The sequence below is a fragment of the Triticum urartu genome, chromosome 3A (assembly GCF_056163025.1).
Source record: "Triticum urartu cultivar PI428250 chromosome 3A, HENAU_Tu73, whole genome shotgun sequence".
Taxonomy (NCBI): domain Eukaryota; kingdom Viridiplantae; phylum Streptophyta; class Magnoliopsida; order Poales; family Poaceae; genus Triticum; species Triticum urartu.
The window spans coordinates 14,582,767-14,599,713 of NC_141875.1; the positions used below are offsets into that span (position 1 = coordinate 14,582,767).

General features: G+C 51.1%; 1 protein-coding gene across 1 annotated transcript; it reads right to left on the reverse strand.

Annotated features, from left to right (window-relative positions):
* Positions 1 to 9,622: 9,622 nt before the first annotated feature.
* On the reverse strand, positions 9,623 to 11,216 carry LOC147977827 (uncharacterized). The gene is made up of 3 exons (XM_087514551.1): positions 10,977 to 11,216; positions 10,538 to 10,885; positions 9,623 to 9,856 (listed from the first exon to the last, which is right to left on the reverse strand). The coding sequence occupies exons 1-3, from the start codon at positions 11,214 to 11,216 to the stop codon at positions 9,623 to 9,625; spliced, it is 822 nt and encodes a 273-aa protein (XP_087370677.1).
* Between the last annotated feature and the right edge of the window lie 5,731 nt (positions 11,217 to 16,947).

The following is a 16,947-nucleotide window of genomic DNA, read 5'->3' on the forward strand; positions in this document are numbered from 1 at the left end:
TCTCTGATTTAAATGAATAACCGTCTCGCATCAAACAAGATCCCGATATAATGTTCATGCTCAACATTGGCACCAAATAACAATTATTTAGGCCTGTAACTAATCCCGAAGTAAGATGTAGAGGTAGCGTGTCGACGGTAATCACATCGACTTTGGGACCATTTCCCACGCGCATCGTCACCTCGTCCTTATCCAATCTTCGCTTAATCTGTAGTCCCTGTTTCGAGTTGCAAATATTAGCAACAGAACCAGTATCAAATACCCAAGTGCTACTGCGAGCTTTAGTAAGGTACACATCAATAACATGTATATCACATATACCTTTGTTCACCTTGCCATCCTTCTTATCCGTCAAATACTTGGGGCAGTTCTGCTTCCGGTGACCAGTCCCTTTGTAGTAGAAGCACTCGGTATCAGGCTTAGGTCCAGACTTGGGTTTCTTCTCTTGAGAAGCATCTTGTTTTGCCGTTCTTCTTGAAGTTTCATTTCTTCTTCCCTTTACCCCTTTTTTTGAAACTGGTGGTCTTGTTGACCATCAACACTTGATGCTCCTTCTTGATTTCTACCTCCATATCCTTTAGCATTGCGAAGATCTCGGGAATTTTCTTATCCATCCCTTGCATGTTATAGTTCATTACGAAGCTCTTGTAGCTTGGTGGCAGTGATTGAAGAATTCTGTCAATGACACCATCATCTGGAAAATTAACTCCTAGTTGAATCAAGTGATTGTTATACCCAGACATTCTGAGTATATGTTCACTGACAGAACTATTCTCCTCCATCTTGCAACTGTAGAACTTATTCGAGACCTCATATTTCTCAATCCGGGCATTTCCTTGAAATATTAACTTCAACTCCTGGAATATCTGACATGCTCCATGACGTTCAACGTCGTTGAAGTCCCGGTTCTAAGCCGTAAAGCATGGCACGCTAAACTATCGAGTAGTCATCAACACGTGATTGCCAGACATTCACAATGTCTGCAGTTGCCGACAAGTGGTACACCTAGCGGTGCATCCAGGACATAATTCTTCTATGCAACAATGAGGATAATCCTCAAGTTACGGACCCAGTCCGTGTAATTGCTACCATCATATTTAAACTTTGCTTTCTCAAGGAACGCATTAAAATTCAACGGAACAACAACACGGGCCATGTATCTACTACAACATTGACAAGCAAAATACTATCAGGTACTAAGTTCATGATAAATTCAAGTTCAATTAATCATATTTAAGAACTCCCACTTAGATAGACATCCCTCCAATCATCTAAGTGGTCACGTGATCCAAATCAACTAAACCATGAGCGATCATCATGTGAATGGAGTAGTTTTCAATGGTGAACATCACTATGTTGATCATATCTACTATATGATTCACGCTCGACCTTTCGGTCTCAGTGTTCTGAGTCCATATCTGCATATGCTAGGCTCGTCAAGTTTAACCCAAGTATTTCTGCGTTTGCAAAACTGGCTTGCACCCGTTGTATGTGAACGTAGAGCTTATCACAACTGATCATCATGTGGTGTCTCGGCACGACGAACTTTGGCAATGGTGCATCCTCAGGGAGAACACTTGTACCTTGAAATTTAGTGAGAGATCATCTTATAATGCTACCGTCAATCAAGCAGAATAAGATGCATAAAGGATAAACATCACATGCAATTAATATAAGTGATATGATATGGCCATCATTATCTTGTGCCTTTAATCTCCATCTCCAAAGCACTGTCATGATCACCATCGTCACCAGCGCGACCCCTTGATCTCCATCGTAGCATCGTTGTCGTCTCGCCAAATATTGCTTCTACGACTATCGTTACCGTTTAGTGATAAAGTAAAGCAATTAGAGGGCGATTGCATTGCATACAATAAAGCGACAACCATATGGCTCCTGCCAGTTGCCGATAACTCCGTTACAAAACATGATCATCTCATACAATAAAATATAGCATCATGCCTTGACCATATCACATCACAACATGCCCTCCAAAAACAAGTTAGACGTCATCTACATTGTTGTTGGAAGTTTTACGTTGCTGCTACGGGTTGAGCAAGAACCGTTCTTACCTACGCATCAGAACCACAACGATATTTCGTCAAGTTAGTGCTATTTTGGCCTTCAACAAGGACCGGGCGTAGTCACACTCGGTTCAACTAAAGTTGGAGAAACTGACACCCGCCAGCCACCTGTGTGCAAAGTACGTTGGTAGAACCAGTCTCGCGTAAGCGTACGCGTAATGTCGCTCCGGGCCGACATCCAACAATACCGCCGAACCAAAGTATGACATGTTGGCAAGTAGTATGAATTGTATCGCCCACAACTCACTTGTGTTCTACTCGTGCATATAATATCTACACATAAACCTGGCTCGGATGCCACTATTGGGGAAAGTAGTAATTTCAAAAAATTTCCTATGCACACGCAAGATGATGGTGATACATAGCAACGGGAGAGGAGAGTATCGTCCACGTACCCTCGTAGACCATAAGCGGACGCGATATGAGTACACGGTTGATGTAGTCGTACGTCTTCACAATCTGACCGATCCAAGTACCGAACGTACGACACCTCTGAGTTCAGTACAAGTTCAGCTCGATGACGTCCCACGAACTCTGATCCAACAGAGCTTCACAGGAGAGTTCCGTCAGCATGACGGCGTGATGATGGTGATGATGTTGCTACCGACGCAGGGCTTCGCCTAAGCACCGCTACGATATGATCGAGGTGGATTATGGTGGAGGGGGGCACCACACATGGCTTGGAACAATCAACTTGTGTGTCCTAGGGTGCCCCTTGTAACGCCTTTGACACGGCTATATCTCCCACGTGTCGAAGCACGACTTAGAGGCATAACCGCATTGAAAGCAATGTCGCAAGTGAGGTAATCTTCGCAAACAACCCATGTAATACAATAGGGGAAAAGAGACATAGTTGGCTTACAATCGCCACTACACACAAATACATGAATACAACATTGCAACATCCAAATACAATCAAGGTCCGACTACGGAACCAAAATAAAAGAAGAACCCCAAATGCGACAAGGTCCCCGATCGACCCCAACTGGGCTCCACTACTGATCAACTAGAACGAAACAACACAAAGGACAAGATCTTCATCGAGCTCCTCCTTGAGCTTGGTTGCGTCATCTGCATGGTTCAACAGCACCTGCAAGCTGGTTTTGGAAGTATCTGTGAGCCACGGGGAATCAGCAATCTCGCACCCTCGCGATCAAGACTATTTAAGCTTATGGGTAAGGTAAAGGTATGAGGTGGAGCTGCAGCAAGCGACTAGCATATATGGTGGCTAACATACGCAAAAGAGAGCGACAAGAGAAGGCAAAGCACGGTCGAGAAACTATGATCAAGAAGTGATCCTAGAACAACCTACGTCAAGCATAACTCCAACAACGTGTTCACTTCCCGGACCCCGCCGAGAAGAGACCATCACGGTTACACACGCGGTTGATGCATTTTAATTAAGGTCAACTTCAGGTTTTCTACAACCGGACGTTAACAAATTTCCATCTGCCCATAACCGCGGGCAAGGCTTTCGAAAGTTCAAATCCCTGCAGGGGTGTCCCAACTTAGCCCATGACAAGCTCTCACGGTCAACGAAGGATATTCCTTCTAGCGGGAAGACCCGATCAGACTCGGAATCCCGGTTACAAGACATTTCGACAAGGTAAAACTGAACCAGCAACACCTCCCTAATGTGCCGACAAATCCCGATAGGAGCTGCACATATCTCGTTCTCAGGGCACACTCAGATGAGACTAGCTACGAGTAAAACCAAACCTCAAGTTGCCCCGAGGTGGCCCCGCAGGCAGCTCAGTTCGGACCAACACTCAGAGGAGCACTGGCCCAGGGGGGGGTTAAAATAAAGATGACCCTTGGGCGCGCGACCCCCAAGGGAAAAGAAAAGGCTAGGTGGCGAATGGTAAAACCAATGTTGGGCATTGCTGGAAGAGTTTTATTCAAGGCGAATTGTCAAGGGGTTCCCATTATTACCCAACCGCGTAAGGAACGCAAAATCCGGGAACATAACACCGATATGACGGAAACTAGGGCGGCAAGAGTGGAACAAAACACCAGGCATAAGGCCGAGCCTTCCACCCTTTACCAAGTATATAGATGCATTAATTAAATAAGATATATAGTGATATCCCAACAAGTAAACATGTTTCAACAAGGAACAACAACTCCATGTTCCAACAAGGAACATACTTCAATCTTCACCTGCAACTAACAACGCTATAAGAGGGGCTGAGCAACACGGTAACATAGCCAAACAACGGTTTGCTAGGACAAGGTGGGTTAGAGGCTTGGTTCAACAATATGGGAGGCATGATGAGCAAGTGGTAGGTATCGCAGCATAGGCATAGCAAAAGAGTGAGCAACTAGCAAGCAAAGATAGAAGTGATTTCGAGGGTATGGTCATCTTGCCTGAAATCCCGAAAGGAAGAGGAACGAGTCCATGAGGAAGACAAACGAACGTAGCCGAACGGATCCTCACAAACGCAACCATGGCATGATGCACAACCAAGTATGATGCATGTCCGGTTTAATGAAGCATGGCATGGCAACATGCACAAACAATCCTACAAATTAAGTGGAGCTCAATATGCATCGGGGTGCATATTGCCAAAACACCAAATAACGTATTTAGTTCGATCTTGTTTATGTACCCAACAATATTAAATGTTGTTAAACATGGCAAGAGGGTGAAGCAAAGAAAACTACCTATCTAGTCAAGTTTAAATGAGGCCGGAAACAACAAACAACAAGTCCGGAAACTCCTTATGAGCATATTATAGATTTGGTACTGTTCTGCCCTAAACCATATTTTAGAGTTGTTCAACATGCAAAGTAATGCCACCATGTTAAAGTAGGAAAAATTCTACCCCATTTACATATAAAGTTTATTAAATTCGGAGTTACGGTTATTTAGTTATGAAATAAATCATTTTTGCATGGCAATAGGCAAATATAAGCAAACATCATTTTAAACATTTTAAACATAGATGAAAGTGGCATATTAAGAAACTAGATGAAAAACTAAGCATATTTCATATATAAATTGTTTTAATCCGATGCACAGTTAATTAGTTATTAAATGCATGAACTCTAGGGACTAAACTGCAAAACTGTCATTCTCTGGAATAATAACTAAATCGCAGAACTAAAAAAAAATTGATATCGGGCCGAATCCGGCTAGCCCAATAGAGGAAAAGCCAGGGTGCTGCTCACATTGGGCCTTGAGGCCTGTGCGTGGCTGGGGCGAAGAGGGAGCTGGGCCTTGGCCTGCCCTAGCGGCGCGCTGGGCCGGAGCAGAGGAGGTCCAAGCGACGATGCAGGGGAGTGCGTGGTCAACGCGACAGGGAGGAGCAGGCGCGCTGCTCTGCTCGACAGGAAGCAGAAGCAGAAACAGAGCAGCGGCGGCGCAAACTCCGGCAACGTCGAGGGCTGAAGGCAGCGGCGACTTGGCAGAGGCCGGCCGGATCTGGAGCGGGCTGGACCTTGGCAACCGAAGGCGGCCCCAGGGGCGGGAGTCCATGCGCGGCTGCAGGTCAACGACGATGAGCGGCGCTCCTGCTGCTCGTTGAAGTGGAAGCCGAGGACGGCACGATGGAATTGAGGCAGCGGCGGTGCTGGAAGGTGCAGGGACGTCGAGGAACGGCAAAACGGGGCGGCACCGAGCGGATCTGGACGACGTTCTCCGGTGGAAGGGGGCGCAGGGGCTTGCGGCTCGGCGCGGGGCTTCCCCCATCCATGGCGGCGGAGCTTCATCCTGGGGCAGAGAGGAACAGAGAGAGAGTTGAGAGAGGGGGAAACGGGAGGAGAACGGGAAGGTGGAGAAGGAGGGGGGCGGCTGGCGCTCATCTGGTGGCTGCTGGTTCGCTCGCCGGTGTGGAGGTTGGCGGTGACGCAGGGTCGAGGGGCTCCTCCCCTCGATCCAAACGAGAGCGAGGGAGCAGGGAGCAGCACGAGAGGAGCTCGGGGTAGGGGCGCGCGGGAGCAGGGGCTGGAAGACTCCCGATGGCTTGCGTGCTCGCGAGGGCGAGGCACTGGTTGGCTTGCTGCCGAAAACGAGGAAGAGATGGTGAGAGGCGGCGGTGGATCCGAGAAGGAAAACTGGTTGGCTAGGTTGGGGGGGATCTGGCCGGGGAGATCCCAAGGGAAAGGTGGTGTAGTGGTGGCGGTGGCGATGGGTGGATGGGACATGAGGCCTAAAATTTAGGGTTAGGTCCTAAATTAGACTAGAGAGTCAATATATATAGGGAAAGAGGGGAGTTTGGATCATCTGATTGAAATCCGACGATCGAGAATAAATGGCTTGGAAATCCAAATGAGAAAATGGTGATGTTTTGTACACGTTTGGGGATGTTCCGGACCCATCGGGGACGACTGCCCGGGTCCGGTCCGGGACAACTTTCGGACGCGTGCGCGATGAGGTCCGCGGGCTGACGAGAGAGGTTACGTTAGGCCTGGCAGATTGAGAAGAGCAGGTTGGTCTGAGAGAAGAGGGGAGAGATGCAGCCCGGCACGGTTTCTGGAGACCGAAAACGTCCAACGCTAGACCGGCTATACTGCCGCTATAGTTATCCGTTGGGGCATCAAACGATCTCCGAATGCGATGAAACTTGACAGGCGGTCTATCTACACTATAGTAGGACCACACGTCAACTCTCATCCTATTCCGAGAACATTTTCCGGCCACTTATAAAATACTATTTCGGACATGCCGCGGGCGCGTGCAAGTGTGTCTGGGCTAAGAACGGACAACGGAGAGAACAAGGAGGCTGGGACGGATGCAAGTTTTGAAAACATGATGATGCAATGCACATGATGACATGATAATATGCAACACGCAAGCGAATGTCATGGCAAAGACAGTGAATAACTGGAAGACACCTGGCACATCGGTCTCGGGGCGTTACACCCCTGCCCCCGTATATAAAGGAGTAAGGGGGGAGGCCAGCCGGCCCTTGCAGGGCGCGTCAGGAGGAGTCCCCCTCCTAGTAGGAGTAGGACTCCCCTTTCCTACTCCTACTAGGAGGGGGAAAGGAAGGAAGAGAGGGAGAAGGAAAGGGGGGTGCCACCCCCCTTCCCTAGTCCACGGACCATAGGGGGAGGGGCGCATGGCCTGCCCTGGCCGGCCCTCTCTCTCTCTCCACTAAGGCCCATGTGGCCCATTACTTCTCCCGGGGGGTTCCGGTAACCCTCCGGCACTCCGGTTTTCTCCGAAATCACCCGGAACACTTCCGGTATCCGAATATAGTCGTCCAATATATCAATCTTTATGTCTCGACCATTTCGAGACTCTTGGTCATGTCCGTGATCACATCCGGGACTCCGAACTACCTTCGATACATCAAATCACATAAACTCATAATACCGATCGTCACCGAACGTTAAGCGTGCGGACCCTACGGGCTCGAGAACTATGTAGACATGACAGAAACACGTCTCCGGTCAATAACCAATAGTGGAACCTGGATGCTCATATTGGCTCCTACATATTCTACGAAGATCTTTATCGGTCAAACCGCATAACAACATATGTTGTTCCCTTTGTCATCGGTATGTTACTTGCCCGAGATTCGATCGTCGGTATCTCAATACCTAGCTCAATCTCATTACCGGCAAGTCTCTTTACTCGTTCCGTAATGCATCATCCCGCAACTAACTCATTAGTTGCATTGCTTGCAAGGCTTATAGTGATGTGCATTACCGAGAGGGCCAGAGATACCTCTCCGACAATCGGAGTGACGAATCCTAATCTTGATCTATGCCAACTCAACAAGTACCATCGGAGACACCTGTAGAGAACCTTTATAATCACCCAGTTACGTTGTGACGTTTGGTAGCACACAAAGTGTTCCTCCGGTAATCGAGAGTTGCATAATCTCATAGTCATAGGAACATGTATAAGTCATGAAGAAAGCAATAGCAGTAAACTAAAACAATCAAGTGGTAAGCTAACGGAATGGGTCAAGTCAATCACATCATTCTCCTAATGATGTGATCTCGTTTATCAAATGACAACTCATGTCTATGGTTAGGAAACATAACCATCTTTGACCAACGAGCTAGTCAAGTAGAGGCATAATAGTGACACTCTGTTTGTCTATGTGTTCACACATGTATTATGTTTCTGGTTAATACAATTCTAGCATGAATAATAAACATTTATCATGAAATAAGGAGATAAATAATAACTTTATTATTGCCTCTAGGGCATATTTCCTTCACAAAATGCCCTAACTAGAGTGATCTTCGCTAGTTTAGGAGGACGGTTTAATTACATCACAAATAAAGTTTCGTCATGCATAACTCAAAGTTTTGTCATAGAGAAAGTATCGACTAAACGGACACATTGTCAATCACTCCAACATGTCATGCCATCCATCCAAACCACGGAGATAGTCCTCGAGCGCAGTGAAAGGCTTCAGGTCGAGACACAAGCGGCTACGCGTGTTCGGACGTCTTCCCGCGATATTTTCCCTTCTTCGTAGAACATACCTGTTTACTCGAGGACCTCCTTCATGATGATTTGGGCAAGTTCACGCTGGATGTGATAGAACTTAGCTTGGAGTCGATGATCCGGGATATCTCTCTTTGCCCATTGCAGAATATTGGCATCACCGGATCTAGGTGACATGTGAAGGTTCTGTTGATCCCGTCTGTACTCCAGCATGTGGTGGAGGACATAGAATCCATCACTGAGAGTACCACTCAGTGGCTGGATGCACCAGAAGTCGGTCTTATGGCCAAAGGCGGGCGCGCGGTTCCTTGTCTTCTTGGGTGTGATCCTCCATCCCGTAGGCCGTAGCTACAGATAGCACTGTCAAGAATAGAGTTGATGTGGGTGTAATCCTTTTTCTTCATGTTCTTCGACGAGTCCAAGTAAAGAGCTGGAAGAATCAGGGGTAAAGGAGGATGAGGACGGTGCGCCCGTCGCTGCGCAAAATAAGTACACGTCAAATTAGGCTCCACGCGTGCAAATGAATGATTGAAATTCAAGGAAGTATATCCGCGGATGACTTACATGGGATGATAAGGCACGAGAATTGTCTCCTTGTCCTTATTGCCGACAATGAAATCAACGATGTAGTTACTCGCGTATTCACGGTGGTTTGAGCAGACTGCCAAGAAGCTCTTGTGCATGAAGTACAGGTCAGCGACACAGATATAAGGTATCTACTCAATCCTAATGATGTAGTTCATGTACAAGGCAAAAAAGCGGACAAACGTAAAATCGAGCTTTTTCAAGTGAAACATGTCGAAGATGTAATCGAATCGATGGAAGAACTTTTCCGCGTGGAATGTATCGACGTACAACCTTTGCTGCGGCACGTTAACCACATAGAGCGGGTATCCTAGATTTATCGAGGCGATCAGGCTTTTCTCTCTCCGCAGCACATCGTCATGAAGTCTCCTTAGATCGTCGTATATGGCCTCTACCGCTGCCTTCGGTAGGATTGGATCACCGGGGATATGGTATTTTGCCGCACCTATGATAGGTATACGGTCTTCAACCCAAGGCTGCGGAGGCGGCTGACTCATAAAGGCAGCTTTGCCTTTCGTCGGTCTCTTCCTATGCTTCTTTACTACTAGAAGTGAGCTATAATACATTCATCCTCCGGCAATTCAGGCGCCGACTCATCACGCTCAAACCCTGAGTACTCGTATTGCTGAGCCATCAATCCTCCATTGTCATAGGAACAAGTATTGAGATACTGTAGAGGGTCATCATCATCCTCATCGATGGCATCGATATCATGCATTGCTTCTTCGATGGTGGTGACATCATAATGGAGCCTTTTCCTCACGTCGTCCGCTATCACCTGACACAACAGACGATGCTAATTGGGTAGTTGGGGTGTTGGTGTTCATACCTTGCTGAGGCTGCGTGGTCGTGGGTGTGCTCCCGGCCGCCTCCGGACGAAGTAGACTATTCGGCCATAGCAGGACCCAACTCTTGCAATTGCCAATCCGCCGTGGGATCTCGTCGTCATCTCCCCCTAGTGCTACCGGAGGTGCCGAATTATCATGGGCCGATATGGCACTGGCCACAGAAACCTTGAAGACGTCAGGGGGATCGGCTGGCTATGGAACAAATCTTCCTTCGGCTTCACTATCATCGCATTTCCCACGTCCACCTTCTGGACGTTGATGGTGTATAGTGTGGTCCATGGGGTTACGTCGGCCTGCAAAGACATGTCTGCGACGTAAGAAATCCAAAAGGCAACGAAAACGGGAGATTATACATATATTGAAGAGGGCTGATCTGACAGGTATATCGTGAGGGTGTCGAGCTCGGCCAAAGACGATGCCCTGCCGAGCACGCCAGATACGGAGGACGGGCTGCTATGAGTAGGTGCGGGAGCAGATGCGGGAGCAAGTGTGGGAGCAGGTGCGGTTGCGTGAGCAGGTGCTGGTGCAACGCTAAACGAGTTGCTCCTGAACAAGTTGGAAAGGGGAAAGTCTGTTGTGTCTCTATCTGGATTTTGCTTGCTCCAACTGACGATAGCCGGAATCAACACACCATATGAAGCTACCATTTCCTCTCTTGCGGCATCTACCGCTACTTTGACTGTCTCAGCTGATCTCTTATCAACCAGAATCTCAATCTTCTTGTCGATGTTTTCTTTGTTTAACCTCCGTCTTTCCTTTCTCTCCTCAGTGGTCTCACGGTAGTACTTCTTCCATGTGGTGTCGTCTCTGACGCCGTGCACGCGTCCATACGATGGCCGAGTGTCCACCGGGAGTCCTTTCAATATGTTCAAGGCCCGGTTGAATGGGGCGTCCCACTTGGGCCTCGCCAACGCCTCAGACGGCGAGTCACTTTCGACCGCAATCCTGTGTTGCTCTTTCTGCAAAAGGAACAAGGATCGTTTACAAATGTGACTAAACATGCAGTCGAATTGATCAGAAGCTAAAATTAGGGGGTAAATTAAATATTACCAGCAGCCTCATGTACTCCGTCGTGACCGCGTCCATTTCGAAAATCTTGTTGACTGGGTCCCAATGGTACCGGGCCCTGATGACGTCATGCTCCTGTGGGACGGTGAACTCCGCCAAGGGGTCTGTGATCCCCAAACTTTCGCGTTCCGCATCCTCCTTGGCCCATATGGGCCTCTTCCCCGCGTAACCATGACTTCCGAGGTGGTGGCACCCCAGGTTCCTCTCTTGAAGCCCTTTCATGTACTTCGACTTTTCTTTGGCAGCTTCGGCAACGCAAGCTACCTTGAATATTTGGAATTTCTCTTCTGTAATTGTCGGATTATCCTTTACAATCTCAGAGTATGGTTCCTTTTTGACCATGATCCGATGTTTCAGCCTTACTTTCCAGGCAGACAACGCGCCGCTAAACTTGTGCATGGCGGGTTTGTTTATCTTCTTCATTACCGGGTCTTGCCACGGTCGAGTATATTTGATTCCATCCTGGCCCGGGAATAAGAATACCTGGTGTAGCTTCCTTAGGAGGGAGTGCTCCATATTGGGTATCTTCTTTAGTTTCTCATCGTTGATGGTGGTGGTTGCCCGTAGGATGCAGCACATTTGATTGCCGTAGCATGTGCGCGCTTCCGTGGGCTCTTTTGGCTCAAATTGCTGGAGTCCACCTCCATGACCACAAGTCTAGTAGTGTTGAGCCGGTTTGGGTGCCGTATTCTCTTCGGTTTCGGTTCTATACCGGCGTCGCCAATCTCAGCGCCGGTGTCGGTCTCAGCGCCAGTCTCAACGCCGGTGTCGGTCTTAGCACTGGTCTCGACACCGGTCTCGATGTCTGTCGGGGATATACCCCGAGGCATGACCCGGCCGAAATCGGCGACTCACCCGAGACCCGGCTGATACTTGGCGATTCACTGATGACCCCGACGGCGGGTCAGACGGACGACAAGGCCCATGGCCCGAAAGGCCGACTCATGTTATCAGACTCCTCTGTTGCTGTTACGAGCGCCTCAAGTCGCCGAACCGACTTCACGGCCTCCCATCGCCTCTGGGCAGGTGTCGCCGTCACGCCCTCGTCGTTCGTCTCGCCGGCGTCTCTCCGACCGCGCCACAAGCAGCTCCCCCTCAGACGCAGCGGAGCCGAGCCGCCGCTGCCTGTTCCGCTGTTGTGGCCAACCGTGGCTCCGCCAGCCGGCTCTGAGCCATCACCGGGTCCCCTTCTGCCTGCGGCCAGCTCTCTTCCGCCGTGTCGGCCGGCCTCCGCATCTTCGCCTATCCATTGTTGAGTCACCGTACATCGCCACGACTCGCCCTCTGCTGTTCGCGCTGAGCTGCTGCGGTCCACTGGCCTCTGTGGCCAAGGCCTCGCCCTTGCTCTTACAGCTTTTTTTTTTGAGCTGCTGTATCCTTTATTAGAAATTCAAAAACATAGGGATACAGATAATTTCGGGCAAGATGCTAAGCCACACGTGGCGCCCGGGACTTAGAGAAGCCGCAGCCTTCGCCAAGGCATGGGCTTCTCCATTGTGCTTTCTATTTTCATGTATAAACTCTACATCCTGGAATTGCCGCCATTGATGTTTGATGTCTTGCAAGATGGAATGATAGTTGCAAGGAGCTTCAACTTGTATATTCGACACCACTTCCAGACAATCAGATGCAACACAGAAGGATTGACTATGTAAATCTGCTGCAAGTGAGAGAGCCTCACTACAAGCCTGAGCCTCAAGGATGGTAGGGTCAGATCGGCCTTCATAGATGACTGCCGAGGCCCCTAGATACTTACCCCGTTTGTCCCTGCATACCACTGCTGAGGCCGCTCTATCTCGCTCGGTCTTGGACCGCTAGTGAAAAGGGTCGGTCCGGTCTGCCAAATACGGCCCGAAAATTTGGGTCCGGTCCGGTCTTTAACGGTCCGACCGAGGAATAAAATGGCAGCGCCGCCGCTGTTCGTCGTCATCGCGGCCAACGGCAGACCCCGGCTGAACCACCATGTCCCCAAGCTTGCCCACTCCCTCCTCCTTCTCCTCGCCATGCGCCATAGCCTCTCGCCGCCGGTCGCCATCACTGTCGTGCGTGCACCGCGGACGATCTCGCGTTCTCGACCCTTGCCATGGCAGCCGTTTCAGCATAGCACACACGCAGGCCATCAACTGGGGGAAAAAGCTCGATCGGCCGTGATTTTCGCGTCCAACAAATCAGGCAAGTATTTTTCGGAAGGTGCAAATCGTGGGAGAAACGCTCTGCCTATAATCATGTGCCTTGATCCTACGCTGCCGTTTTCCTTTTGGTGAAGCGTATGTTCAGGTCTACCCGTTGCTCTCTCCGTAAACCTTGCCTAGTTGTGTGCGTCTTTATCGTGTGTACAGGATTAGTGGAGCTTAGCTCGGGAGTTAGTTGGGTTAGTGGCGGCACCTACATGTATATATCTTGCATAAATGTGCACCTCCATAACTGAATATGACTGTATTCAGTCCTGTTCGTGTGTTAACTTTCCGCACTTTTATTCAGTCGAACAAGAAATACAAAAGTACAAGAGAAACAAGGCTTGATCCGCAAATCGCGGCGCCATTTGACATTTAACTTCACGTCAGGTTTAGTCCTCTAATTATGGCAACACCCGCAGACAGAAAATCGTGGGCTCATGCACGTCCCACATTAGTTGCATGCAACGAAAAAAACTTCTAAGGAATGTTCATGGCTAACCGCCGCAACGCAGAGCCCACTTCCCATGGCACATCGCCCACCTCGCCGCCGGCGCTCGTGCATGTCGCCCACCTCGCCACAGCACCCACGCACGTCTCCCACCTCGCTGCTGCCTTTGTTCACTGTTTCTGTCACAACACCCATCTTCTTGCCGACAATCTGGTCACCACCGCCTCGCCATGACCACCATGGTGTAGACAGTAGGAGGAATTGGGCAGAGCACCTTGGGTGTTGCCGATCTATATCGCATGTATATATAGGGTTGCAGGGGCGCGCGGAGCGCTGGATTACAGGGAGCGCGACGTGCGCATCGTGTGTAGGTTAGTGGGGATCGTGCTGCATGCATGTCCCCTGGTCAGCTATCTATGTGAGCAGCAGCACAACTGCTAACACCCCGCCGCAGCTGCAACGTCGGGTGGTCGGATGCACAAGCTCGAACGGAATTCTTCAAACGCCGGTGTTGGTAGCCCTTTCGTCATCACATTCGTCATCACATCCGCGGAGCTGTCCAAGAGCAACCTTCTCTCGCACGAAGTGGATGTTGAGCTCGATATGCTTCGTGCGCCGGTGATGAACTGGGTTCGCCGCCATATAAACCGAAGAGATGTTGTCGCAGTACACGATCGTAGCCGTGCGGAGCGGGACATGGAGCTCTCCGAGGAGTTGGCGCAGCCAGCACCATTAAGCAATGGAGTTGGCGACGGCGCGGTACTCCGTCTCGGCGCTCGAGCGCGAGACAGTGGGTTGACGCTTGGACGACCAGGAGATGAGGGCGTCGCCGAGGAAGACGGCGTAGCCGGACGTGGAGCGACGCGTGTCGGGTCACCCTGCCTAGTCGGCGTCGGAGTATGCGACGAGGTCGAGGGAGGCTGGCCGGTGCAGATGAAGGCCGTGCGAGGAGGAGCCGCGGACATACCGCAGAATCCGCTTGACCAGAGTGAGGTGCTGATCGCGCGGGTCATGCATGTGGAGACATGCCTGTTGCACGGTATAGGCGAGGTCGGGCCTCGTTATGGTGAGGTATTGTTGGGCACCCACCAGGCTCCGGTACTCGGATGGATCAGAGACCGGTGCTCCCGCATCCCGACTGAGCTTGTGGCGCGTGTCGACCGGCGTGCTCACCGGCTTGCTGTTCGACATGTCTGCGCGGTCCAACAACTCTTCGGCGTACTTGCTTTGGGAGAGAAAGAAGCCGTGTGCGTTGCGGACGACGCTGATCCCGAGGAAGTAGTGGAGGGTCCTGAGGTCTTTCATGGAGAACTCGGAGAGGAGGCGCTGCTGAAGTTGGTGAAGGAGCGCCGGCGTGGACGCGGTGATCACAATGTCGTCGACGTACAGCAACAGGTAGGCCACCTGGTCGACCTGGCGCAGCACGAACAACGAGGGATCCGAGCGGGCCGCGGTGAAGCCGATGGTGCGGAGGAAGCTGGCGAAGCGGTCGAACCACGCCCGTGGGGCCTGCTTGAGCCCATAAAGGGAGCGGTCGAGGAGGCAGACGTGCTCGGGGTGCTGCTCATCGACGAAGCCAGCAGGTTGCTGGCAGTACACCCGCTCAGTGAGGAAGCCCTGGAGGAAGGCGTTGTTCACGTCCATCTGATGGACGGGCCACTCCCGGGCGGCGGCGATGGTGAGCACGACCCGGATTGTGGCAGACTTGACGACCGGCGAGAAGGTTTCGTCGAAGTCCACGCCAGGGCGTTAAGAGAAACCCCGGATGACCCATCGCTCCTTGTACCTCTCCAGCGAACCATCAACCTTGAACTTATGCCGGAACAGCCACTTGCCGGTGACGATGTTGGCGCCGGGCGGCCGCAGCACGAGCGTCCATGTCCTGTTGGCCATCAGTGCCATGTACTCATCCTGCATTGCAGTAAGCCAATGGGGGTCGCGCAACGCAGCGTGAACGGACTTGGGTATGGGCGAGGGCTGGGTGGTGACCGTGGCGGTGTTGGCATCGGCATAGCGCGGGTTTGGACGGAACGTGCCGAGCTGGCGCGCGTGGTCATGGGATGGGAGGGAACGGTCCTGCGGAGAGCGCGAGTCGGAGGGGCAGCACGATGAGCAGGAGTGGGTGTGGGGGAGGGAGTGGGTTCGGTAGCGGGTGGTTCGGTAACGGAAGTGGGCGCATCGGGCGATGCTGTCACCACAGCGCTGGGGCACGGGGTGACCGGAGGCGCCGTGCTCGCTGCATCGGCGCAAGGAGGGCTGATGGTAGAGACTGTTGGGGCAGTGGGAGCTGCGTCTGAACGAGCGCGGAGGGTGCGAGGGTGATGAGGGATGTGGAGCTGTGGAGGCAGTGGCTTCGGTGTCGTCAGACGGAGGCGCGGCGTCGGGGGGAGTGATGGCGGCGAACGGGAACTGTGTTTCGTCAAAGACGACATGACGTGATGTGATGACACGCCCGCTCTTGCGATTAAGGCAGCGGTAGCCTTTATGATCCGGGGAGTAGCCCAGAAAAACGCACGGATGTGAGCATGGGGCGAGCTTGTGAGGGGTTGTGGATGCGAGGTTGGGGTAGCAGAGACACCCAAATACACGCATGGATGCATACGCAGGGTGTGTGCCGTACAGAAGAAAGAATGGTGTGTGGTTGTGGCGGGCACGGCAAGGCCGGCGGTTGAGAAGGAAAGTGGACGTGCTCAAGGCCTCAGCCCAGAAGTGGTACGGCATGGAGGCGAGAGTCAGCAAGGTACGAGAGATGTCATTGAGTGTACGAAGCACACACTCGGCGCGCCCATTTTGCGGCGACGTATAAGGACAGGACATGTGAAGCTGCATGCCCTCGGAGGCGAAGAACGAGCGCGAGGCAGCGTTGTCGAACTCGCGGCTGTTGTCGCTTTGGAGGGTGAGTATGTTAAGGTGGAAGTGGCAGCGACCGAACGCATGGAAGGTTTTGATTGTAGGAAACATGTCTGATTTATGTCGTAAAGGAAACATCCATACAAAGTGGCTATAATCATCAAGTAGCACTAGATAATATTGGTAGCCGGACACACTGAGTACAGGTGATGTTCACGCGTCACAATGAACTAGTTGGAAAGGGAAAAACGACACATGATCAGAAGAAGTAAACAGTAATCGAACACTTTTGCCTAACTGACAAGCATGACATATGGACGACAGTGTGCCATGGCTTGGTGTGGACGAAGAGCGCAGAGTGCTGTGGAGGGAGTCGTGGCCGGGGTGACCAAGTCGTTGGTGCCAAATGTCGGTCGAGACGGCGGCGAGGGCGTGGTGAGGTTTGGACGTGGACACGGGGTAGAGATTGCCGTCATCA

Bases quoted from the DNA above. Each gene is read 5' to 3' on its own strand.
- LOC147977827 (XM_087514551.1), bottom strand. From the start codon at position 11,216: ATGAAAGGGCTTCAAGAGAGGAACCTGGGGTGCCACCACCTCGGAAGT. The intron at 10,886-10,976 runs GTAATATTTAAT...TTCCTTTTGCAG, and splicing joins CGGAGTACATGAGGCTGCTG to AAAGAGCAACACAGGATTGC. The intron at 9,857-10,537 runs GTCAGTTGGAGC...CTGTTGTGTCAG, and splicing joins GTGTGTTGATTCCGGCTATC to GTGATAGCGGACGACGTGAG.